At 42.0% G+C, this 27838-nt stretch overlaps 1 protein-coding gene across 6 annotated transcripts in view; it reads right to left on the bottom strand.

Moving 5' to 3' along the window:
* Positions 1-27838, bottom strand: part of TASOR (transcription activation suppressor) — a 2736533-nt gene that overhangs the window by 2350972 nt on the left and 357723 nt on the right. For all 6 annotated transcript variants that reach the window (XM_044078696.1, XM_044078698.1, XM_044078701.1 and 3 more), the window contains exon 4: positions 5327-5399. In XM_044078696.1, the coding sequence (XP_043934631.1) occupies positions 5327-5399 (73 nt within the window). The remainder of the gene's footprint in view (positions 1-5326; positions 5400-27838) is intronic.

Raw genomic sequence — 27838 nt, 5'->3', positions numbered from 1 at the left:
GACCTCAAAGGCTGCTAAAGTATGGTGCAAGGTTGGGCCCTCACACAGCCTAAACCCATGAAGAACGAACTGCAGAATCAATATCAAGAAAGGATCTTTTTGTACCACAATGAAAATTGAGAGAAAGACTGCCGATATCGGTTTTCCAAGGACACAACAGCAAGCTAGCTTGCCTAGGGCTAAAACAAATATCTTACAGACTCTTACAGTTATACTTCCAAGACCAAGAGTACTTATTATCTGACATTAACACACACACACACACACACACACACACACACACACACACACACACACACACACACACACACACACACACTATTTGACTTACTCCTTCCACCACTGAGCATGACACCACACTGTCAATCATAAGCAGAGAAAGCCCTTAGGAGCTACTAGGTGTGGCTTTCCACACAGTATGAGAGTCATATAGGCAGGTATGCTCTCAACACTGAAGATGGAACAGCTACTTTATGCCCTAACTTGCCAAGGAGTAGCACACAAAAGTGTCATATCACACCACAATGAGCGGTGTGGCACTTAAGACGTGCTTACCATGTTAGTTTATCTAGAGGGAGGTATTCTATAGAGGATGACTGTTTTAATTTCATCCAAACTATCATTTTTTTCAGAAACCTGCTTTATTCTTTAAAGAGACAGTAGAATGTATCGCGGGATTCACTGTTTTGGCACTTAATCCGAACAGAGTACCAGTCAATCTCAGAATGTACACTCACTTACACATTGCATGCACACAGCAAATACTGCCAATCAGCTTACTGCATTGTCTTCAGGAGGGGAGAAGTAAAATACCAAAACAAAACCCATGTAAAAACAGACATGCAGCCACCACAACTGGAATCTATTTCTGTGACTTGGCTAAGGTTCTTGCTGTACCCAAAACCAGGATTTCCTATTCAGATATGCCCATCTCAGCACATTTCAGATTTTTTTACTAGATCCTGAATTAGAGGACATGACTCCAGACATGATACAATAATGTCTTGCACCAGATCAAGAAGGGGAATACAACCCCTGCACTCCCCAGTCTGGTCCCCATGCACTGAGGAAGTGCCACATAAAATACAAAGAAACAAAACAAAAGACAGAGTACTACCCACTACAGAAGGCCTTTTGGTATATCAATTGATGTGGCAAGCATACACAGTACTTCACAGGCCCTCTGCAATGAGTTCCTGGGACAAATCCCAAGCAGTGAAACTGGAAGTCTGCTAATTACAAAAAGTCAAGGACTCATAAGGCAAAGTCAGAAGTGCCAAATGAGTCCCAATTTCTGGAATCGCTATGCATGCAAGAAATGCCAAAGTGGAAGATGAACAAATGACAGATACAGTTCTGAAACAAGCATGGAAGTACCCGTGCACCCTTAACAGTGTCCTTAGAAAGCAGTATTTTCCAAAGGTTGGATGCTTCCCACAGCAAAGCAATGCAGGTATCAAAACACTTGGAAAGAATTTGCCCTTGTTACCTACAGCATGCATGAGTGTGTGTGTGTGTGTGTGTGTGTGTGTGTGTGTGTGTGTCATTACACACACACATACATATACATATATATATATATATATATATATATATATATATATATATATATATAAAATATGGTAACAGGACCCAAATGACACCACTACAGTTTACTAAAATAGGGTAACCTTTTCATTGTATTACAAAACAAGAAGGACTTCATTGAACAATACCACATACAATTTAATGGAATTAAATATTTAAGAAACAAACATACATCACGTTATCAGAAGGCCAACTGCTGACCACAACTACTTCAGTCTTCTAGCTTTTAACTCTTGCTGGATCTTGGTTCATTTAAACCCTAATGAGATGCAAACAGCAAAAAAAACACTGCCAAAAAGTTCTCCTCTATCCAAAAAATAACTAGTCACTATCTGGTATATACAAAGGTGTCACCTTCTCTAAAACATAAAACAGAAACTTCTTAAAACCATTACAAAAGAATGTCTAACACAATCTTTCAATTTTGCAGTACATAAATGACTTGAAATGTTCCGACAGTAAGCACAATGAACTAAAGCTTTGAAGTGTTAATGAGCTGTTGACCCTGGGTTTAATTTTTTCAACTCCATTTGCTTGCTGTGCGACTCTAAGCAAAAGTTTCTTTTAAACAGTGTACCCAGTCATCCCCTGGAAAGGGTCGCCTGGGTCCAGTAGTCTTACCCATTCAACAATTGTACAGATAGGGTTACCACCTGTCCCACTTTGCGAAGGACAGTCCCCTCTTTGGGCAGTTGTGTCCTGACAAAAATATTAAAACTGGCAAATGTCCTGAGATCGTAGGACATAATTATGTCCTATATTTTATGTAATAGTTGCATAAAATAGTTATTTCTGTATCTAAAATACCCAAATGTTACAAGAAAAAGAATAAGCAACTTAACTGCTACAAGAATAAGCTTTTATTTATAGACAAAAAAGTTAAGTTCTATCCTTTGTACTGACCGTGGGTATGTGTCAGCCTGTAACATCTGATGTGTGTCCTGAAAATGTCCCACTTTGGCCATTTAAAAAGGTGGCAATCCTACGTACAGAATATAAAATGAGTAAATACATACAATTTCTCTGCTGTATTTTCCTATCACTGATGACATCTGTCACATTGGGAGTGGCGTTATTTTAGAACAGTCTGTGAAGTGCACCAACATTACTATTTGTTTTTGAGTTTCACTGCCAAAAGGTCTGATATTGTCAAGTTTTAGATGTGGAAATTTCCAAGACACCTGAGAAGTAATACTGGAACTAGGCTGTACAAGCAAATGTTACAGTAATTCCTTTACTAGTAGCAAAAAAAAAAAAAAGGTGACGTGGAGTGCTCTTAACAGTAAAGCCATAAGACTGCAAAGGTCTGCACTGATGATTTGACAGATACACAACAGAACGGAGGTCATGTTTGCTGTCAGGCTTTACCCTAGTCATGCCGTTGTAAAACTGAAACTGTTAAAGCAGGTTACAAAATACTCATTTTATGCTTTTTCCCCAGGAACAGTCTGCAACATGCAATGGAACATCAAACATGTCACCTTAGCATGGGTACACAACGTTCAACTGAAGCTACTGATGTAAGAAATAGTCTAAGTAATAACTGGAAGATGAGTAGCAATGAAATGACTTCTGAAGGAGCAGCAGCTACAAAACCAGATTTTTTTAACTATGTAAGTGGAAATGTTCAACTTCTAACTGATAAAATTTGTGGTTCTATGAATGTGATTAATATTACTATTACTAGTAAAAGAGAGAGACAAATCCCTGTGGAGGATGTAAAATTTGTATATATGTAGCAGACGACTGCCTTTTATGTATTGTCAAATAGTGACAGACCTTACGAATATGTATTCCTTTAATGGCAATGTGATCCACGTCATTTGCTATACAAACTGTTTTGCAATTTATAGTAGAAAAAAATAGTAAGAGATTACAAAGAATCACATCTACACACTACAAAATGCAAGCAAGATTATAATGCATTACACAGATATTCTATTCTATCTAGAAGATATTAAGAAGTTCTCATTTTATGTTTTAGAGAAGACGATACTTTGTACAGGAAAAATAATAAACAAATAACCAGCAAAAAAGTCTTAAAAAAGACTGAAAAGTAGAAAAACAACAGCAATTCCACGTTGAAAATATTTATTATTTAAAATACATGTCTTAGCGGCTCGGCCACTACAGCCTTCAACGAGCACATGATTCATAGTAAAAATACATTCCCTTATATACTAAAAGATAATCAATCAATTAAACAATTACATATTTAAAGAGACTACACTCTCTCCCAAAAAGAATAGGCCCAAAATAAACATACAGAGCTATACAAATATCAAAATACAAAATTCTATATTTTATTATACTAAATATTTCCAATTGATTTCCATATTTAAACCATAAGGAAATAATGTATTGTATTTTAATATGAAAATAGATTTTTTAATAATTTATGATCTCCTTTTTTAACAAAAATTTGCTCTAAAATAGTAGCTTGTAGTAAATTTGCATTACTATTATGAGTTTCTAAAAAATGTAAGGCCACTGAATTTTCTATTGCTCCCCTCTTAATATCCCAAATATGTTCCTGTAATCTAAACTTGAACTTTCTTTTAGTTTCTCCAATATAAAATCAGTTACAAGGGCATTTAAGGCAATAAATAACCCTGTCAGAATAACAAAAAAAAACGTCTATTCGGTAAAAATCCATTATTATTGACCTTATTAAAGGATAACCTAATACATAGACATACATTACAAGAATGACAAGGAAAAGTACCAAAGGTACCTAATGAAAGATATAATTTATCAGTAGGGCATATAAAATATGCTCTTATTAAGATGTTACCCAAATTTTGTCCCCTTTTATAGGCAAAGGACTAGAAGGGAGCAAACTATATAAAACTTTGTCTTTCAATAGAAATTTCAAATAATCTTTCACTATGTCCCAAATTTCTTTACTCAATAAATTATATGTGGTAACAAAATAAATATCATCTTGTTGTGTATTGTTATTCTGTTTAAATGCATTATTTGATTTAATATGTCCCTCTGTTACTGCTATTAATTTATTAATAGATTCCATAACTAATTGCATAGTATAACCTCTATGTAACAATACATTCACAAGTTTTGTAATCTGCCTCTCCAGATATTGATAACTATTACACAATCTGGACAACCTAACCATTTCACCATAAGTTAAAGATTTAATAGTATGTGGGGGGTGACAGCTAGTACCAAATACTTTGTACAGGGGTTGGACACCTTCGCACAGGGATTTGACCAGTTACTTTTGGATAGAACAAATTATTTTTTGGTAATTACTTTTCACTGGAGATATTTCACTGTGGTTTAAATAAGGTAACATCCATCAAACCCAAGTTAAAAACTAGAAAACTGAAATAACTGTGCGCACCTGGTTGTCAAATCATAGGTGTCTTTTAAATACTTAATTCTGCTGTTTTTATATGGCATTACCTGATGAAGCCATCACTGTAACAGCACAAAAGCACAGCTCTGTCTTCCACAAAGTCATGATGTGCTGTTTTTTTTTTTATTTTATATGCAGATGACCTGCCACTCCTAATCCACACCACCACTTCTCCTTTGAAATAGATACACACTCTCCCCTCCAACAAACACTATCCTACCTATACAAGAGCAGAATCATTAATTAAATAAAGGAGTAAATGCTTCATCACTAAAACAACAAACCTGCATAAAAACACAACACTCGGACAAATGAACAGTTAAAAATCCTAAACAAAATTCTGAAGCATAAAATATTTACCCAATGAAGGATTGCCAAGGATTGTGATTTTGGAATGTCCAGCTTGCAGCCCCTTCTCACAAATGTTTTGCACCTAAATGATTGAAAGGAGCAGTGGGACAGCACAAATTAAAATACAAAAAAAAAAACTTACAGGAAAAAAACTCATAACAGATTAGGTCACCTTTGAGATAGATCGTATTTATTAATTTACAGCTATCTGGATCAGAAAAAAGGAAAATATTTCCAGTCTGAAAGGTTATGGCTACCACATTATATATTTTAATACAGATATTTGCAGACAGTTAAAAGGCAACAAAAATACCACCCTAGGTGCGATCTAATAAGGCTCAAAAGTGAAGACAGTAAATTAAAATTGCCAAACAGCAGATTAAAAATATTTTTGACAGTCACACATTTAAAACCTTCAAAATGTGAACCAAGTCATTTGTGTGTAGTAGTGGTGGGGTCAATACAAAATCTTGACACTTATCAGCTCTGCTTGCAGAAGAGAAAAACACATGAAAATGAATCACCTTCTCATTTTTCAGGTTACTGGAAATGTAGCTTCTGTATTGCCTTGCTACCTTTGTGTATTTATTTCAGCAAAAAAAAATATGACAAAATAGTTTTGAGGATACTTCTGCATACTTAAGAGAAAGTACAATTATGTAAATAAACTCACTGTAACAGTAGATTTTCAAACAGATCACTGATGCAGTAGCATAAACTATACTGGACATGCTGCCAAGGACTGAAGCAGATGGCCAGCTTCCAAAGCTTTAGGGCATCTTCCACATGCTCTAGTCAATGCTCTCTATGAGTAAAGCAAGATAAAATTAGTGGCCAGAGTACCAAAACTTAATAGTTTTCTTGCCTCAGAAGGAGGAAGCCAAAACCCTGCCAAATAGGATCCGTACTAATAGAAATCTTACAAAAATTGCAAAAATACAGGGATGGGGGGCTGTGCAACTATTCTAACACTGATCAATTTGAACATTCACTGTTACGGCAAACTTGCACGACTGTACTATTCACATCATTAGATCACAGCTACAACAGCCTAAGCTGCAAAGGAGAAGGAAGCTGGAAGAGTGCTCTGGACTTGGAAGAACTTTATTTTGTAGTGCCTAGTAAAGTTGTGTACAGCTGACCAAGTTGCTGCCTCTAGTACTTTTCTCAAGTCTACCGCTTTTCAAAATGACAAAGATGTAGCCAAAGCCCTGGAAAAGTAGGCCCTGACTGACTGGAAATGTCTTGTTATGGTGAATATAACAAAAAGCAACAGCATGGGACACCCATTTAGAAATTATCTGTTTAGAAACTACTTACCGATTTTTCTTACCTTCATAGCAGACAAATAGCTGCACACAAATACTGATGTTTTTGTCCTGTTAATGTGGTATCAGAATTGCCAGTGGATATCCAGAGTATGTAACATTCTCTCTCCCTTATTTGTAGGCTCTAGAAAGAAAACAGGGAGATTGATAGCTTGAGTTAGTGTAAACTCTGATGACCTTGGGTATACAAGGAAGGATGTGTTTTAAAAGTAACCCTATCTTTGTGAAAATGAGACAGTGTTGACTCACCATAAAGGCTTGTAATTCAGATACTCTTTTTGCAGTAGTCCGAGCAATAAGTAATACGGTTTTCCAAATTAGGAACTTCAAATTGGCCTCATAACCAGGTTCAAAAGGAAGTAGCGCAAATTCTTTGAGAACAAAATTAAGACTCCAAGAAGGAGCAACCTACCTTTTATGTGGGCAGATATGTAAAACCCCTTTCAAAAACGCTTTCAATTAAGGTAGGGTAGAAAGGGGACCTAAGGGCAGAGAAGCAGATATGGTTGAGAGATGAATCTTGATAAGAGTAGGAGAGTTTACATAACAACTTACACAAATACCTAAGAATCACAGGCGTTTCAGCCTTAAAATGGTCTTGGCTTGGCACCAATTAGAAAATCTTTTCCACTTACCCATATGCAATTTTCTAGTAGCAGTTTTTTTACCTATTTTAATACCTGCTGCATGTCCTCATAAAAAGGTGTCTAAAAAGTATTACAATTTCTAACATCTGGGCAGTCAACTGAAGTCGAAGGTTAGGCTGTAGCAAGCAACCCCTGTCCTGTTGAGTTAAGTCCATTCTGAAAGGAGGTTTGTGGTAAATGCCCTTGAACTTTTTCAAAAGAAAACAGAATCACTGTTTCTTGGGTCAAAAGGGAGTCGCCACAGATGTCTTTATGCCCTTGTCCTTTTCAGCTTGTCTGAAATAATGTTTTGCTCTGACTGGATGCAGGTAGTCTGAAGGGACAGACTGGACCAATTTCCCAGATCCCAGGCCACCAAAACTAGTCTGCAAAGGGGATAGGAACTGGTTCATCTGTTTATGTACTAAATCAATGTGGTGTTGCCTGTGATTACTAGTAGACAGCCAGGACTTAGAGCCAAAATTTCTTTGTCATTTTATGTGTTTTAACATGTCTTGTTTGCTCTGAAGTCCCCATGACTTCATTCACATGGACACTGCTCCTCCAAGTAAAGATGGATGCATCTGTGGCTACAGACTGAGTAAGGGCTGAAAAGATGACCTGGGTTGAGAGAGAGAATTCACTCGCCAAAGTAACTGCCTTTAAACAAGGGGACTGCTGGTGCAGAGTTCAAAACGATTTGACAAACCACTGCATCTTCATCATCTGTAGTACTGCCACAGGAATCCTGAGAAGAGTAGAGGCTGTGAAACCTAGAATTCTGAGATGTTCCCTGACAAATGCAAGAGTCTGTCTAATCTAGAAGATATCAGAAATTGCTCCTTGTGACATTTCACTGTTTTGAGGAAAAAAGGCCATTCTGGGTGTTGTAACCAGAAGACATCCCAGAAACACTATTTTGAGGGACAGAATGACAGATTTCTCTTTGTTCACCTGAGATTCTTGACTAAGAAAAAGGTTTACAACTCAAGCGAGAGACTCTTGACAACCTGTGAAGAAATTAGCAAAAATAAGACAATTGTCTAAATATGGAAAAATATGAATGCGCTGCAACTGGCAATAATGGGCTATTACAAGAGTCAGGCATTTTGTAAACACTCTTGGAGGTGTAGATGAACCAAAGGCTAAGAAAGAAAAACTGTAACCAAGCACAGAAAAATGCAAAACATGAAATCCTAGATGGCTGGAATATGATAGTAAGCATCTTTTAAATTCAAAGCTACTAGAATAACTGAAGAGCTGGAATGAGACGTAGACTGCAAACTGAGCATTTTAATGTGAATGTTTAGAAAAGAAAGGTCTAGGTCAGGTCTCCATGTTCCCCTTTCTTTGGCACTGGAGTGATTCTTGAATGAAATCCTCTCCCTTCTTTGATCAGGGGGAACAGGATCTATAAACCTCTGAGACCGCATCTAATTTAGGACCAGAGGGAAACCAAAAGCTTGACTGGAGGATATAGAGGAATATCGTGAAATGAAGAAGGGAAGCCTACTGCCAGTTTTCAAGTTTGTATTCATGTGCCTGAAGTTATCTGGTGTCACAAAGGAATGTGAAAGCCTAGACTCTAGGATACTTATACAGGACCGCCAGGGTGAATACCCCCTTAGGAAGCATATAATCAGTCTGTTCTCTTAGACTCTCCTTGATTCTTCTTTGAACTGCCACTGTTTTTTTAAATTTGTCTATGCCTTGTTGGAAACTGTTCTGTTTCCTAAAACAGGAACTTAAACTGGAAGAAAGGTTTCTACGACATTTTGGAAGAAGGTTAAAAATCTGGATAATCCCATGAATTAACTTTTTGCCCTTTCATCAAAGCATTTAAAGACCTCAACAAAGAAAGGACCAAATAACATTTCTTTATCCAGGGGAGCAGTCAGGGTCTCAATTTGACACCCTCTGGTAAATTTTCAGACTACAGCCACGCAAAACTTATCACAGAGCCACTAGCAGCCATTCTGGATACAGTATCAGCTGTGCCATAAGCACATTTTAGAGAGCATTTGGTTACCTTAGAATACCTGACATACTACAAAATTCAGACATGCTTTAGTTTTCAGAAGGAGGGAATCTAATTAATTTCCTCTTATTGTCAAAAGAAGCCAGCAGAAGTTTAAGACGTGAACTTGACAATTTAGTATTCTGAAGTCCAAGATGGAAGAACAAGCTTTCTTTTCAAACCTATCAATTTCCAGTCTGTCAGAAGGGATAGGGCTAGATGGCATAAGGAGTTTAGAAGAAGCTGACTGACAAACAAACTACTGTAGGATCTGACCTGGAGTTAGAAAAAAGAACTCTGTTGGACTGGGACATTTTATCTAACGTATCAGACTTTCCTGGAGCAGGTTGCTGACTGTCAGGCAAACTGTAGGGTGCTATAAAAGCATTGCCTCAGGTTGGCAACACAAACAGTTGTAGGCTGAAGAAAAAACACCTGTAAAAATCATAATGTATTTGTTGAGATTCTCTTATTGTTTTATTCTCACTGAAATAATTAATTCAAGTCAAAGTCAAAGAAAACTTTGTCATTCTGAACTACACAGCAGTGTAGCTGAACAAAATTAAAATGCTTCATTCTCAGTGCAGGAAACAGTTGCACATATAGACAAAGAAAAATTAATAAAATATCACAGTATAATTTTAATAAGTAGCAATTTAAAAGTAGGACAGCAGTGACCCACACCCATTCCAGAACAGGAGACACACAAGACCAGGAACAATATGAAGCTAATATTGTCAAAGTAAAATTGAAAATAGCAGCATATCTATGAGTAGACTGAATTATTCCACAGTTTGTATATTGCACTTTACAGTCAGTCAGTGTGTAGGTGAGCTTAGTATTGCACTTAGTTATTGCACAGCCACAAAATAAGCCCCTTGATGGGCTAGTTATGCAACAGACGTCATGGTTTGTTTTTCCCAAGAGTTCAACAGTCTAATGGAGAGCGGGAAGAAACTTTTTTTAGCCTGGTGGTCTTACAATGCAGGCTTCTGTATCTCATGCCTGAGGACATGCGAGTGTACAGACCACTGGCAGGATGTGTTGGATCGCTGGAAATCTTTTTGGCCCTGTCGATGCACCAGCATTTGTGTAGATCCTTCAGAGGTGTAAGGGAGGTGCCAATGATTCTTTCTGCCAACCTTATAACTCTCTTGAGAGCCTTCCAATCCTGACTGTTACAGCTCCCATACCAGACTGCAATGCTGTTGGTCAGGACACTTTCAATGGTGCCCCTATAAAAGGTCTGAAGTATGGAGTTAGTAATTTTCCCTTCTTAAGTTTCCTTAGAAAGTGCAAGCATTGCTGAGCTTTAACTGTGCTGGATACATGGACTGACCAGGATAAGTTCTCCTTGATATGAACACCCAAGAACTTTGTACTCTTGACCCTTTCCACTGTCATCCCTTCCATCACTAGAGGTTTGTGTGGTACTTGAGATCTTCTGAAAACAACAATCAACTCCTTTGTTTTGCTGACTTTCAGAACTAGATTGCTGCTGTCACACCAGACCAGTAGTTGATCAATCTCTTTCCTGTAGGTCTCCTCCTCTCCATCTTTGACCAGGCCTATAACAGTGGTGTCATCCGCGAATTTGATGATTCTATTCGTCTCATGTGTGGCCATGCAGTCATGTGTCAGCAGAATGAAAAGTAAGGGGGCTTAAGACACACCCCTGTGGTGGTACTGTGTTCAGGATGATACTTCCAGAGCTGTTGTCTACCACACAAACTTTTTGAGGCCTGTAATAAAGAAGCTCAGAATCCATTTGCATAAATGAGAGTCTATGCCCAGTTGAAGTAGCTTTGATATCAGATTCTGAGGGATGACTGTGTTGAAGGCAGAAGTGAAATCCATGAATAGCAGTCTTGCATAGCAGTTTTTGCCTTCTAAGTGGGTCAGTGTTTCATGGAAAGCTAGTAAGTCTGCATCCCCTGTACGGCGGTTTGTCCTGTATACAAACTGCAGTGTGTCCAGTGTCACAGGCAAGATTGAGGCTATATGATCTCTGACCAGCCTCTCCAGGCTCTTCATTACCGTTGAGGTTAAAGCAACTGGTTGGTAGTCATTCAGAGTTGCTGGCTGTGGTTTCTTGGGTAGAGGTTCTGGTAGAAGTATCAAAAAAAAGACAACTTCTCAAGAGGGGAATTAGAATACAAACTTTCCTCAGTCAGATTCTCCATTCTGCGGAGCAAGAACTTGAAAACAGTCCAAGTCTAATTTCTTCCCCTTATAATAGGGATCAGTACCTGGGAGACCGGAAACTCTTCCTTTTTGTATAAGGAGAATATTCAACATTTATAGAGTGAAAGGGTCTAAATAAACCCTTAGCAAAGCATAATCAATTTTCCTTATCTGGTTTAGGAGAGGAAAAATGTCTAGTCTTGTGTTTCCTTTTTCAGGGAGAACCTGCACAAGAAAAACAGCAGCTTAGAGAAAGTACAGTTTTGTACCTACTATAAATGTAGATGTTCGAGTGCTCATACAGCTGCAGTCATAACAGATGGGTTATCCTGCCGTCAGGCGGGTCCTCGGTCGGCCGAATTCCAAAGTCTAGGTCCGGCGTCAGTTGTCGTCGCTTCTTCCCTGACGTCAGTGCGGCAGGGGTATAAAAGAGGCAGCCGACGCCATTTTCTTCAGTTTTTCTTGCCCCAGATGTCAGGTGCCCCCAGAAGGAAGGCAAACATAATGTTATGCAAAGATGCAATGTTGATAAATCAAAAACAGTAGTTGCAAGCAAATACACCATAAAATAATACCCCAAAAAGGTTATATGAAAAGTGTTTGTCATAAGGCCTGTCCTAAGAGGGGATGGAGGGAGGGAAACCTTGACTGCAGCTGTATGAGCACTCGAACATCTACATTTATGGTAGGTACAAAACTGTACTATGTTCATCGTGCATACAGCTGCAGTCATAACAGATGGGTAGAATCCCAAAGCTAAGTAAGGGTGGTAGGCACTAAGTGGAACTAGGAGGGGCTAGGATGCCCTGCAGGACTACTGTGGCAAAGCCCGCTCTAGATTTTGAGTATAGTGGGAGGTGATAGTGCTTGGAGAAAGTATGCACTGAACTCCAGGTGGCTGCTTCCAAAATGTCCTTGGTAGAGACCCCCCTGAGGAAGGCTGCAGAGATAGCTGTGGCTCTGGTGGAGTGGGATCTGATGCATGCAGGCACAGTTTTTCCATGAAATGAGTAACAAAAGCGTATGCAGTGGGCTATCCATTTTGAAATTATCTGTTTTGAAATGGCCTTTCCTTGACGAGCACCTGTAGCATAGGACACAAAGAGTTGCTCAGATTTCCTGAATGGCTTTGTCCTGTCTAAATAGTAAAGTTGTCTGTGAATGTCCAAGGAATGTAGTAGTCTTTCCCCTTTGTTTTGTGGATTAGGATAAAAGGTAGGTAAGTGGATAGTCTGATTCAAAGCTACACTGGACACTACCTTTGGCATAAAGGTAGGGTTGGTTCGTAAGGAAACTCTGTCCTGATGGAAAATGATGAATGGTTGCACAGCCATGAGGGCCTGTAGCTCCGAAACCCTGCGAGCTGAGGTGACAGCCAGAAGAAAGGCTGTTTTCCATGACAAGTACTGTAACTCTGTTGAAGAAGCTGGCTCGAAGGGAGGAAGGGTCAGCTTTTCCAATACGAAGTTGAGGTCCCAAGCAGGGACTGGTGGTTTCCTTGGGGGTTTTATATTCTTTGCCCCTCTGAGGAATTGCCTTAAGAGAGGATGAGAGAATAAAGGAGGATCTGTGTTGTACTGTGCAGAAATGGCTGAAGCGTGGATCTTGATGGAGGAGAAGGAAAGTCCATTGTTTAACATCTCAGCTAGGTACTGTAAAATCTGAGGTATATTTATTACCCAAGGATTCTGTCCCTTTTCTTGATTCCAGGCACAAAATCGTTTCCATTTGGCGGAGTAAGCCTTTCTAGTAGAAGGTCTTCTGGCCTCCAAGATGACATCCTGCACCTCCTTGGAGAGGAGAAACTGTTGGGAAATCAAGGAATTCTCCATGCAGCTAGATTTAGAGTTTTGAGATGGCTGTAAAGGGTTTTGTAGTTGTGCTGGGACAACAGAAGAGGGACTAGAGGTAGGATCCATGGTGGGGAATGCGTCAGGCTCTTCAGGAGCGGATACCAGTGTTGTCTTGGCCAGTCTGGAGCAATGAGAATCATTTTCGGCCTCTCTGCTCTGGCTTTTAATAGAACTTTGAGCAGCAGAGGAAGAGGCGGGAAGGCATAAACTGTCAATGTTGCCCAATTGAAGAAAAGTGCATCCACTTTCCAGGCCTGTGGATGATAGGTCCTTGAACAAAATTTTTTCAACTGGCAATTTCTGTGGGTAGCAAAGAGATCTATGTCTGGCTGTCCCCATGCCCGAGTTATCTTTGTGTAAACTTGAGGATGCAACTTCCATTCGTGTGGATCTGTCATATTTCTGCTTAGGTTGTCTGCCAGTGTGTTTTCCTTCCCTGGCAGGAATTGTGCCTGTAGTTGAATTTGCAATTCCAGTGCTGTGTTCCATAGGGTCATGGCTTGCCTGCACAGGGGGAATGAATGAGTTCCCCCCTGTTTGTTTATGTACCACATCACTGTGGTGTTGTCTGTCCTTATCAATAGCTGGCCTGGATGCAGTAGGTCTTTGAAGGTCATAATAGCCTTTTGCACGGCTAGCATTTCCTTTTGGTTGATGTGAAGGTGCTTCTCTTTTCGGGTCCATTTTCCCTGAATGCACTGATCTGTCATGTGTGCTCCCCAGGTGTAGTCTGAGGCGTCTGTTGTGATGATTTGAGTTGCTTGAGTTACACAGAAAGGAAGACCTGTGTTTCTTTGGCAAGCTTGAGCCCACCACATAAATTCCTTTTGAAGGCATGGAATGAGTGGTACAATTGCTTCCAAGCTGTGGCTGTGTTGAGACCATAAGTTTTTTAGGTACCATTGAAGTTTCCTCATATGCAGCTTTGCACATGGGATCAGTAGGATGCAAGATGCCATGAATCCCAGAGCCTGCAGGACTTTCCTTGCAGTTAGCCTGGTGTAAGTTGCCATTTTTCTGAAGAATTGAGACAGTTGCCTTTGCTTGTCTGGCGTGAGGTAGGCCATCTGGGTGGTTGTATCCAAGCTGGCACCCAGGAAAATTATTTGTTGAGAGGGTATTAGTTTTGATTTCTTTTTGTTGACTGTGTATCCCAAGAAGTTCAACAGTTTTATTACAAACGCCACGTGTTGCAGTAGTATGTCCTTGCTGTCCCCGCTTGGATCAGGCAGTCGTCCAGATATGGGTATATTTGTACCCCTTGTAGTCTGCAGAAGGCGATTACTGATGCCAGGCATTTCGTAAACATTCTGGGCGCAGTAGATAAGCCAAAGGGCAATGCAGAGAATTGGTAATGGGTTGAACCTGCAAGAAATCTGAGGTATCTTCTGCAATCTTGTCTGATAGGGACATGCCTCCTTGAGGTCCAATGTTACCAGCCAAGACTCCTTGCCCAGCATGGGAAGAAGCTGCTGTAATGTGAGCATCTTGAATTTTGGCACCTGTAGATATGTGTTTAGGATGGATAGGTCTAAGATAGGTCTCCAATCTTTGTCTTTCCTTGGTACCAGGAATAGTCTGGAATAAAACCCTTGACCTTGTTCTTTTGCAGGTACCCCTTGAATTGCTTTCATGTCCATGAGATGAAATTTGTTTTTGTGCCTCTGCCCTTTGATTTTGTGGCAGGTTTGGCATGCCTCTCAATTTTGGAAGGGTGTGAAAGTGGAACTTGTAGCCTCTGTCTATAATGTCCAGAATCCATTTGTCTTTTGTAACAATATGCCAATTTTTTGAGAATAATGTCAGTTTTCCGCCCAAAGGTGCTGCCATTAAAGCTTTGCTTGGCAGGTGTAGGGGGAAGTCATTGTGTCGGTTTTCTAAATGACTGTGATCTATCTTCTCCACCTCTTGGGGTTGGTGCTTGCCACTGTCTGGCTCTGAAAGATCCTTGAGGTTGCCCTCTACCCCTTGGACGCCTGTATCTGCCCCTTTGAGGTCTGTCAGTGGCTGGAAAGGACCAATTTTTTGAAGGCCAGTTTTTGCTGAAATGTGGAGGCTGTACCTGCAGGAAATCTTTCACTGTTTGCATTGATTTCGCTTTTTCCTCCATCTTCTTTAGCACCTCCTCAGCTTTAACACCAAACAATACATCTTTTTGAAGAGGTGCATCTAATAATTTAGCTTTGACATGATCTGGTATGGTTTGCTCTTTGAGCCAAGCATGCCTACGTATAACAGACCCCGTAACAGCAGCTCTACATGAGGCCTATAAAGCATCAAAACCACACTGCAAGGTATGTTTACCCACTTGCTCTGCACCATGCAACAAATCCTGCAACTCTTTTAAATCTGGTTGTTCTGGTTGTGTCATCTTGCTTTTCAGCTGAGATATCAAAAACTGTTGATACTTTAACATATGGAACTGACAGTTTAATGCCCTCATGGTTAAAGTGGCCGAGGTGTACACCTTTTTCCCCCACCTTTCTAAAGCTCTGGAATCTCTCTCTGAAGGTAATTGTTTTTTAGCAGTAGAGGCCTTAATTCCCTTGGGACCCTGTGAAATTGTTTCTGGGTCAGCAGTATGACTTTTATATAGGAACTGGTGAGAATCAGGAACCCGGTAATACCTGTCTGGTTTAACAGGAGCTGGAGGCAAAGAATCTGGATTAAGGCTGGCTTCTGTGTACACATCATCCAATATATCTAAAACAGGAGGGATAGCCAGAGGCCTACGCTGGGGGAGCAGAAGAAATTCCCTTAGCCTTTTCTTGGAATCTGAGTAATCTTGGCCTTCCCAGTGAAAGTGTTCCCTCAATGCATGTAGGGTTTCCCCAAAAGATAAGTCCTCAGGGGGGGGAGACCGAGGGAATAGACTCCTCTGCATCAGAGTCTTCGAATGGAGAATAGGCATAATCCTGGTCCTCAGATAGTTCTGAGGTAGTAGAAGCTTGATCTGAGGAAGGGTAGTCTTCCTCTAATCTGGGCCTTTTGTCAGAGGGGGGTTGAGAACCCCTGATAAGAGTAATCAAATCCTCAGCCATTTTAAGCATCTGTTTTTTAGGCATTGTGCCTTGAGAGGGGGTCTGAGGAACCTGTTTTTTGGTTTTCATGGCTGCTTTAGATTTAGTGAAGGCTTTAATAGAGAAGGAGGAAGGCCTGAAAACCCCTTGAGAAATGGCAGGCCTGTCTAAATTCTGAGTTTCCCCGCCAGGAGTGGCGTCGGTATCTGTAGTAGGAATGGGGGCCGAGGAGCCTGCGACCTCGGGTACTGAAGACACCGATAATGCATTGTCATCGGTACTCAGGGGCTGCATAGGCGCCTCGCTGAGAACCGGTAGTCGTTCTTAGCGTGATTTCAGTAAGTGGTGCGGACCTCGTATGTCGGTCCTTATATCTTTGCGTTTTTTGCTCAAAACTGGAGTCGGAGTATCCGACGACATAATATAATTAAATTTTTTGCCAAAAAAGTGAAGGGCGAACTCTGCCCGACGCTTAATAGTGCGCTTGTTGAATCTAGCACAAAAACGGCAGGCCTAGATGTCGTGGTCTGGGACTAAACAAGGTATACAGAAAGAGTGGAAATCCTTATGCGGTATTTGCTTCCCACATGAAATGCAATTATTAACTTTGTCTGACATCGGTCAGAGGCAAGAAAAGTTTCCCCAATGGGGTACTTAGCTTTCAAGAAGACTTCGGCTGAAACACTTTCGTAAATCTCAGGAGCTGGACGACCGGCACTTGCAAACTGCTTCTGCTTCGGGCACCGCGCGGCAAGAAAGACCGAAGAAAATGGCGTCGGCTGCCTCTTTTATACCCCTGCCACACTGACGTCAGGGAAGAAGCGACGACAACCGACGCCGGACCTAGACTTTGGAATTCGGCCGACCGAGGACCCGCCTGACAGCAGGATAACCCATCTGTTATGACTGCAGCTGTATGCACGATGAACATCGTCCCTACCCATACCTCTCAACTGTACGGAATCCCTCAGAAAAAAGTTATGTCTTACCATAACATTCCATCTGTTTTGTTGATCTTCGTTCATTCATTACTGATGGGTTATCGGTTCCGTCGTCGGAACTGAGCCGGCCTTATATCAAAGCTCGCATCAGCCAAAAACTCTTGAGCCAAGGTCCTACCCAGAATGCTCTGCTCCCTGTTACTGCAGATCGAGTTTGCAAGTTGATGGACAAAAGTAGAGGCTATCTCTGGTCATAACAGACTTACTATAAAGGAGTACGAGATCAACCAGGAACCTCTGGAGGGGGATGGAAGGTGGGGAGTAATGAACGAACGAAGATCAACAACACAGATGGAATGTTATGGTAAGACATAACTTCTTTATCTGATGCTGTTAATCTTCGCTCATTCCTTACTGCTGATGGGAGAGTCCCCAGCTACATGTATCCCTGGGTGGCCCTCATGGAAGTACATTCCTGAGCACCATGGAGCCAAAAGAAGTTCCACCACTGCTGGCTAAATCCAATTTGTAATGAAGAATAAAGGAATGAGGTTTGGCCCAAGTTGCAGCTGAGCAAATATCATGGAGAGAAGCCCTAGCATGTAAAGCTGATGAAGTTGCCATAGATCTTGTAGAATGTGCTTTCACTTTGTGAGGCAAGGTGATATTGTAACTTTTGAGACAGGATGACCTAGTCTTGGTCCAGAAAAGGCTAGAAATAGTTGGCCTGATTTCCGGGTAGATTTTGTTCTGTCCAGGTAGAATCATATTTGCCTATGAACATCCAGGGAGTGCAAGGCAATACTCTCCCTTGTTAGAATGATTAGGAAAAAATACTGGAAGTCAACAGACTGGTTGATGGACCGCTCTGACACCACTTTTGGTAAAAAGGAAGAATTAGTTCTCAGTGATACTCTATCCTTATGCAAGATAAGATAGGGACATTTGATGCTTAAAGCTTGAAGTTCTGACAATCGTCTGGCCGATGTGATTGCAATCAGAAATAAAAGTTTTCCAAGAGTGATACTTTAGATCACATAAAGATGCAGGTTCAAAGGTGGGAGCTGTTAGGGCTTGCAGGACCAAAGCCAAATCCCAAGGTTGTACTGGTTCTCTAAAGGGAGGTTTTAGGTGAAGAACCCCCTTCAAGAAAATTTTACAGAGTCTATGTGACATGAGCGAAGAATCCTGAAAACCAATGTGGAAATTTGAAATGTCACCTAAATGCATACAAATAGTACAGGCAGACACCCCAGAGTGGAAAAGATGTGATAAGTAATCCAAAACCACCGAAACTGGGACTGACAAGGGGTTGAAGTGTTTATTCACTGCCCATAGAGAAAACCGTTTCCATTTGTTGAGATAGATTAGTCTGGTGGACGATTTATGAGATGTAATAAGAATACTGCGCACCGGGGATGAGAGGTTATCTTGCCTGGCAATCACTGGAAGTGGCGAAACCAAGCTGTCAGCTTCAAGGTTGTTAGATTGGGGTGTGTCAGACCCTGCGGATGGGAGATCAAAGTTTGGGATGGACTGAGGATCCATGGTCGATCTAGCAGGTGAGGCCAGAGGCAGGGGAACCAGAGTTGTCGAGGCCAATATGGAGCAATGAGGATCACTTTGCTTTTCAAATGTCGTGCATTCTTCAGAAATTGGCAGATGAGGGGAGAGGAGGATAAGCATAAAGTAGACCAGAGGGCCAAGCATGGACTAGAGCATCTCTCTGCGACTGTCCCAAAGGGGTATCAGGGCAAAATAGTTGCTGCACGTGTAGTTGGTTGGGGAGGCGAATAGGTCGCAGCAAGGCTGGCCCCAGCAGTTGAAAATTTTTGCTGCTGTCATAGGGTTGAGGGACCACTCGCGAGGTTGTAGGATGCATCTGCTAAACCTGTCCTCTATCACACTGGAGCTCCCGGGAATGCACATTGCAACTAGAAAGCGGTTGGAAGCTATCACCCATTGCCATATTCTTAAGGCCTCTCAGCATAACGGAGAAGATGTGGTGCCCCCTTTGCTTGTTGATGTACCAGACCACTGACATGTTGTCTGATTAGATTGCAATAGTCCCTGACGGAAGGCTAGACTGGAATGCTTCCAATGCTAGTAGCACCACCCTCAGTTCCAGGACACTGATATGCAAAAGGGCCTCTGTCTCCAGCGACCGAGTTTCCTTGACATAGCCCCCCCCCCACCCTATCAGGGAGGCATCTGTGGTCACCGTGGCTTCTAGTTGATGGGGGCTGAAGGGGCAAAACCATTGTTGGGGATTTTGAAACGTCCACCAGATCAAATCTTACTTGCATCTCTGAGTTAGACTTATCTGAAAGGACAAAGGATGTTGTAGATGGTACCACTGAATAAGAAGTAACCACTGGAGGAGTCTCATGTGGAATTTGGCCAGAAGAACAATGGTGATCGAGGCTACCACTGAACCCAAGAGTTGGAGTATGGACCGAGCTGAAGATGTGTGGTGACAGAGCAGTGACTGAACCTGTTGACTTATTCTTTGAAGTCTGTGATCTGGAAGAGATGCTGTGCAATTTCTCATGTCCAACAGTACTCCGATGAATTCTAAAGACTCTGCTGGGGTCGTGTTGGACTTCTTCCAGTTCATAGTGATTCCCAGGCATTGTGCTGTGAGGAGAGTGTAGTGTAGGGCTTCTTCCAGTAGGCGCTTGGTGGGGACCCAGTAGTCTAGATATGGAAACGCCTGGAATCCTTGAAGTCGCAGGTGAGAGATGACCACTGCCATGCATTTGGTGAACACACTGGGCGCTGTAGAGAGACCGAAGGGCAGTGCTCGAAATTGGTAGCGACTGGCTTCTATGCGGAAGCGGAGATATCTTGAGCGCTTGTCCATTTTTATATGGTAATGCGCATCTTTAAGATCTACAGAGCACATCCAATCGTCTTCTTCCAGAAGAGGAACGATAGACTGAACCGTGACCATCTGGAATTTCTGTTTTTACAAATTTGTTCAGTGTGCTGAGATCCAGAATTGGTCTCCAGTCCCCTGTCTTTTTTGGCACCAAAAAGAACCCTGAGTAAAAACCAGATCCTATCTGGTCTGGGAGGGCTGTTTGAATGACACTTTTTGTAGCATCTTTTGAATTTCGTGTGCTGTTGTTTCCCTTTGACTGGGTGGAACGTCGGGTAATTCTCTGAATGAGGTTGGAGAGAGATGAAAGGGGATGCGATAACCTCTGGATAGTATCCATTGTACTCGAGTTAGTGGTTACATTTCATCAGGCAGTGGGGTACAAACTGCTTCCAGAGGTGAGCAGATGGACAATGCTTCAGGAGCGCCGATAGGGTTGGCCAGAGAAAATCTCTGGACACCCGGTTTTGTGGACCTCCTCTGCCCTGAAAGGGGTGTCTTCCATTGGAGTTTCCCCTTCTGCCTCTAGGGGAGAACTCGGCACGTGCGTCACGGAAAGAGCCCTGTGATTTCCTGTGCCACATCTTCCCGCTCTACTGATTTCTGGAGTAGAATCGTTGAGGAGTGGTGTGTCTGATACCAACGGCAGATAGGGTTTTGTTTGCACCTTGCCAGCGTATCCTTAACTTTAGGGCCAAACAAAGAAGCGGCCTCGATGGGGGCATTCATAAAGAAAGCCTTAAAAGAGCCCGCAAAGTCACAAAGGCGCATCCAGGCATGTCGTCTCATGACTATACCTGCACCTACCCTTCTAGCCGCTGCTTCCATTGCGTGTGAAATAAGAAGCATGGAAGAATTGGATATGGATTCTAGGGTCGCTATCTGAGAAGCTATGTTGTCACAGATCTCATCAGAAACAGCTCCTGCCAAAGTTTCAGAGAGTTGGTTGATAAGATCCCTCTGGAGCCTTGTAAAGTGTGCCAAATAATTCAAAGACCTTACGGCGAAGGTCGATGAAGCAAAGACACTCCCAGAGTCTATCGTCCGGGACTCCTTGTTGGGTGGATAGACATTTGGCTCCCACCATGGCATCTACTGGAAGACCTCTTGACCAATGGGGATGCTCAGCTGGGAAAGATAAGATATTGTCAGGCATCCATGGTATAGCTTCCAGGGTGTCGGGAGCCTTCCATGCAAGCTGGACAAGCTCATCAGCTGGTGGGGTAACCGAGGAGATAGGAGGCCAGGCACGAAAGGCCTGCAGGAATATGGATTCCTCAGAGGAAGGATTAAAGAACTTCTAGTCACCCCTCTGTCAAAAGGATCTTGAGGATGTCACCAAAGGACACCTCATCAGAGGGTGACTGTGGAGACCCTTCCCCACCATCAAAAGTCCATATCTTCGGCCAACGACTACTCAGTGCAGTCCATGTGCTTTCTCTTGCACAAAGCTTTGCGAGGTACTTCCTCAGTGGAAAGTTCTGGGGAAGACTAAAAGAGGGCATCGCCTGAGGGGGAGAAACCCGAGGCCCTTGTGCCCGGTGGTTGTGGCTTGTGACCGTTGCAGCACAGAGGGGGGAAGAGGACTCTGACATGAGGGGGGGGGGTTTACCAGCGGAGGCAAGCGCCCTCTCCATGGAATGGAAGGCCGGCCCACCCAAAGAGGGATGGGAGCCTGGAACACAGCACGACAACCTTGGAACCAAGATCACACCCCACCCTGACAAGCCGACCCCCAGACCAGGAGTCTCAACAGGACTGTGAAGCGTGAGAGAGGGAGGATCCTGGAGTGGTGCCATACAAAAAAATCAGTGTGGAACCAAAAATGCCCTCCCCCATGGCACAGCCACTAGCCTGAGAACAGCCCAATACCCAGTGCACAGTGGGCCACAAGCACGACTCCAGCTCCAAAGTGAGGTCCACTACTGGAGCTGGACGGAGGGAAGCTGCTGTCGGAGGAAGGGGCTTCGATGCTTGAGTGGAAGTCAAAGGAGGAGTGTACGTTGGAGTTTGAGGAGAAACACGTTCACCTGAAGGAGGGAACGTAGGTTTAGATGGTTGAGAGACACACCTGGCCACAAGCAATTGGTCAACGGGCCGCAACACATCTTCAGTGAGGCTACGGGTCAACCTCTGAGAAACCTAAAGGGGATGCTTGCCTTTCTAGAAAAGGGCTATACTGGTTGCCAACAAACGGATCCAAAGGAGGAGAGTACTTGGTCCTTGCTAGTTTGAGTGGTGCAGAGCCCAGAACAGAGGATGTCTGCACCGAGGAAAATGGTGTTGAGGTGGTCTGTGCCGACGAAGGCAGCGCTGTAGAAGTCGAAGGTGTCTGCACCAATCGGTATGGTGCCATTGAGGAAGGTGTCTGCACCGGCAACAATAACGGTGCCAAAAAGGACTGCACCGAAGAGCATGTCGGTGCAGAAAGTGTCTGCACCGTGGAGGACAGTATCGTCAGACTCTGGGCCAAAAGAGACTGTACCTTCATGGACGGTACCGGTAAGGGCTGCGACAAAACTGTTGGAGCCTTGTCTGCATCGGGAACTCCGGGGCGGTGGTGATGAGGACATGGCTGGAGCAAGAATCAACTGGGGCGGTGCCATGCCTGGATCCGAAAGGGTCACAAGTGGCAGCGCCGGACCAGCAATTTTCATTTTCTTATGAGACTCCCTGCGATCTCCAGAGGTTGATGAAGTGAGTGACCTCGATGAGGAAGAACGCCTCTTACGGGGTTTAGCAGGAGGGGGTGAGCCCTCCGACCCAGAGAGCCTCACAGAAAGGAGATTTGAAATGACCTTTCAGGATTAACTTGTTCTTTCTTTCATTAATAGTCCTGGTCGAAACATTTCTACAAATCCCACACAGGGGATCCACAGTAAGGTGGGAGACATTCCAGCAATAGACACAAGTCATGGCCATTGGAAAGTGGTAACTTTCGGCCACAATCCTTATAATGTTTGAAACCAACACTACTTTTCTTGTCTGACATAATGATGTGGAGAAGAATGACACTACCAAGAGTAAAGAAAGGCTACCCAGAAGGTAAGAAGAGAAAAGGAAGGATTACCAACGATGGTAATGAAGAATTACCTCAAAGGTAAGAGAAGGGGAATAAAGGGAGAGAGACTAAAGGGAGAGAGAGTCTTAAAAATACGATAGGGTAGGAGAACAATAAAAGTAACTGATTGAAAAACTTTTAAAGTACTAACAATATATAAACTTTCAAAAAATTATTCACTTAGCTGAGAGAGTGGCTTGACATGGCTCTACAGCAACACGGCAAACTAAATCTGAGGTAACAGGGAGCAGAGCATTCTGGGTAGGACCTTGGCTTGAGAGTTTTTGGCTGAAGTGAGCTTGATATAAAGCCGGCTCGCTTCCGAGGAAGGAACCGATAACACATCAGTAAGGAATGAACGAAGGTTAACAACATCAGATTTCCTATTTTTGGTGCAAAATAATAAGGTGCTATGAATTCCCGGAATGGCCCCTTCAAATCCCAAGTTTGCCATTTTTTTTTTTATTTACAATTTTTAGTTGATATTATCCAAAAGTCTCCCAATAAGGCAAAGCAAGACAGTCTGTAGATAAAATATCAAAGAACCCAAAAGCTTTTGGGTTCTTTGACTTTTTAGTTGATGCCGACATCATTGCCCATCCTGCAATGCCATCATGTAGGGGCGTGCATAATGACGTCAGCATCGGACTTGATCAGAAAGAGTTAACTTAATGAAAAAAAAAGACAGGCGGCAGCCAAAGAGAATACTGCATTCTAGCATCAAATCTATCACACGGAGCAGTACTCCGCCATACACTGAGTGCAGTTTCCAAGTTCCAACACTTATTCTTTCAGATATAATTGAAATGCAAGTCTGAACTTTTGAAATGTGGGCATATCATCGACAGTTATTTACAAGCAGTATATATATTCTGAGTTTTGTTTCTGTATACATGGGTGGCAATGCAGAGAAGCATATACTGTAAGCATGTTTTTATAAAATCAAAATAAACAGCAAGAAGTACTAATGGGGTGTGGTTGCAGGGACATTGGGGTGTGGTTGCAGGGACATCACAAAATGAAAGAACGCAAAACCCCACTGCACTAACCAGCCTATATTTTCTTCTTTTTATTCTAAACCTTTGGTGGGGAAATCATATTGAGCTTCTTTAAGCTACTCTCTGTACTTGATATCCAGAGAAGACAGAGGCCCAAATGGTAATGTATACACAGGAGATGCATAGAGAACTATGTTCCCAAATTTATACAAGACAGCATTTGAGACAGAAACTTACTGTAAATGTGGAACAGGGAATGTAGACCATTTCCTTTATGTGGTGTGTAGTAAACTAGAAGGATGCGAATGAGAATCAGATCTGTATGATCCACTGCGTCCTAATCGATCAGGGACAGTTTCTTTAAAAATTCCAAATTCTTCCAGAGTGTGCACGATATTTGAAGCATTTATAATAAGTAATTAAACTAAGTATCCCTGCATGGTGTGTGTGTGTGTGTGGGGGGGGGGGGGTAGGAGGCCTTTCCCTCCCTTACCCCACTCCCACTTACACTTCACCAGGGCTACTAAGCTACCACCCCATAACCTTCGGAATATTGATGGCATGGAGAAGTACATTTGTCACCAACACACACACATATTTATATTCAAGAAAAAAAAACTCTGAGACCAGATTTTGGAACATGGACACATGTAAGCAGGCCAAGGGAGGGAAAGACCAGCATCTTGGGAGGGACAAGGTAAGGAAGGTGGGGAATGGAGAGTGGGGAGATCTAGAGTGTAAGCTGGGAATTAGAATTTACAAAGGAAGAGTAGTTAAGATAAACTGATGCAGCCAGAGTACAGAATTAACCCACCTTATTTATGTTATTTTACTTATTGGATTAATTCATTGTTTGTCAACTATGAATGTCTGACTGGGCCAAGTACACTCCTTTTCATCTGAAACCGGAGGAGAAATACCTCAGATACATTTTACATTACATTAAGCAGTAAACTGCAGTAAAATTAAGAAGGATTGATACAAATATCATACACGTTATGCATGTTATAACAAATAACTATTACAATTATTACAGATACTTATGACAGAGCATACTAGTGAGGAGTGTTTAATAATTTACACATTAAAGCTTCAGGAATTTGAGAAAAGGACAGAGGGAAGGAAGCATTTTAGAACTAAAAGTTGAGAGATGAGGTAGATAGAATGGTAATGGTGACTAAGGGTTGATAAAGAATATGTAAAGAGAGAGAGAGATTATCTTTCAAAAATTTAATTGAGTAGAGAGAATGTATAGCACTGTTGCTAAAAGGGGTACATGTAGGTGTTGTGAGGAGGATAAGTATGGAGGAGGGATAGAGAGTACTGTAAAGATAACTTCAGCCTAGTGAGCAGGATCCAAGAATTGTGCAGGTAAACTTTTAAGTTGATTATGACAGAATTAAAGGATGATATTTGGCTTAAGAGCTGGAGGGAGTAAATTCCACTTCTTAGATATGTAGTTTGAGTATAGGGACTCGCACCGTTTTACATTAGGGGTCAAAGAAAGAATTTCCTGTTTCCCTCAGAGGTTTTTTCATGTTTTTGCCTTTTCTATAAAAGTATTAGAGTAGTTTAGGGTATTGTAACCATGTGACTTGGCAGACAGGCAGTTTTGGAAGAATATGTTTGTAGGGAGCTGGGGGGGGCACAGACAAACAGCTTGGCCCTTTTCAGTCTGGCATGTTGCAGACATAGCTAACAGCTGGATAGAGGAGCCTATTCACTCCTTTTAGGTAACAGGCAGGTTGGGGTGGGGGTCAAGGCCTGGGACTCACTGTTGATAGTTTTATGATATGCAGTTGTGTGTGAGAGTTCTTGACTTCTTGGTGCTATTTCTTAATGTTCATAAGATGATTGTTGTATTGACATGACTGATTTCTTTCCAAGTCCTGCCCTTTGCACAGATCTGGCGAGTTTCACGGAGACTGATTAGTCATCATTTATCTTACTGGTTTTAAACTGATATTGAATAATAGACCTAATAAATACATTGGCTGTGGCCATTTCATTCTGGTAAGAGTTGTGCATAATTGCATGCGAAAATGTCTGTCCGTGTGTGTGGCTGTACGACTGTGTACATATGCGATGTAGTTAAGCATAAGCGTATTTATTTTCATTCAAAGGCAAAGGGTCATACTGAATGGAAGAAAATGCCCAGTATGAAAAATCCGGTCAATACATCAGTTCATTAAAAGGATAAGCTATGAAGGCAGCAAGGGGACTGAGGAAAGGAAAGAAAGTAAAAAGTCATGGGGCATAATCAAAATAAGCAAAGGAGGACAGTGAACCTCAACAAGAAGATGAGAGAAACATTTACAGATAGTACATTTGATCTAGCTAAAACAAACTATGCAAGCTGTATTCTCCCAGCAACTATTGGTATTTATTATTATGAAAACTATCACTTTATAGTTTGCTGCAATGCTAATGGCTTTTGATGAAGTTTGTGGAGAGAAGCTCTGAGAAAAGGGAAAAAAAAGTCTAACTAGTGAGTTTAATCATCTGAAGTAGCCATAAGGATTCCATTAGGACTACAAAATTTCAAACTGGCACTTCACTGTGGTGAAACTCTGGTTCAAGTGACACAGACACATGTACATGATAATGCACTTAATGATTTGTAGGGTTCCAGTGGTTTGGTAAACAGGGAGTTTGGTCATTTGTTTAATCGACAGCATTTGGCGGATTATACAGATGGTCGGCAGATGTGCGATATTGAAAACCCCTGTGCATACCTTTCAACCTGGAAAATCAAAAATCTGGACAAAGATCCATAAAAAGTATGTACAACATGTATGGCAAAATTAGAATAAACTGACAGATTTAACAAACATACACAAATGCTTTGTACTTCTTACAGAATCCTTCCTTGGAAATTGCATTTGAATGTTGGTATCCCACAATTCCACCGAAGTGGGTGGGAACATAATTATGTATGAAAATGTAATGTTAATCAGTGTCCTGATTTTTGGCCAGTTATACCTACTTTTCATGAGTCTTTGTTCAAATTTTTGATGTTTCCAGGTTGAGCGGTATGTCCCTACCCTGGGAATGTAGCTCCTCAGGGCGAATTAGCGAAGGAACATCCCCTTGTTCATTTCCCACTGCTGGCAAAGGTGGTTCAAAAGGGCATCTTAACAGCAACAGAGGATGTGAACTGCCTCCTAATCCTTAATGGCTTCCTGAGCAGCAACATCAGAGGGACCAAGTGAAATAAATAAGCAGTCCAAGGAACAACTGATGGCCACAATGGTGTCACCCAACAGTGGCTGAGGCAAAGAGGAAAACGGAGTGAAGACCAAAGACTCCAGTAAATCTATTTTCTTCTTGCAGCACAGAAGCAGATCAATAGTGTTACTTGGACTCAGGCCTACATCCTAGCCACAAAAGGAGTCATGGGGGCAGACACCGGAGCCTAGAAGAGTGAATATTACCTCCCGACTGAAATACTACCTCTGAGGTAAAAAATTGTTTTGTTTTTTTTTTTGTTTACCTGACTATGATGACACATACTAGCCTCAGCCACTCACAACACTGTTATGCAGAACTGTCGCACTTTCTTAAAAAATAAAAATAAGGAATCTACAAAGGGACCCAGACCAAGCTGTCAGC

The sequence above is a fragment of the Protopterus annectens genome, chromosome 7.part1 (assembly GCF_019279795.1).
Source record: "Protopterus annectens isolate FY-2018-M chromosome 7.part1, PAN1.0, whole genome shotgun sequence".
Classification (NCBI taxonomy): domain Eukaryota; kingdom Metazoa; phylum Chordata; order Ceratodontiformes; family Protopteridae; genus Protopterus; species Protopterus annectens.
Note: the sequence above shows the minus strand (reverse complement) of the source record. Positions and strands in the feature narration are given on the sequence as shown.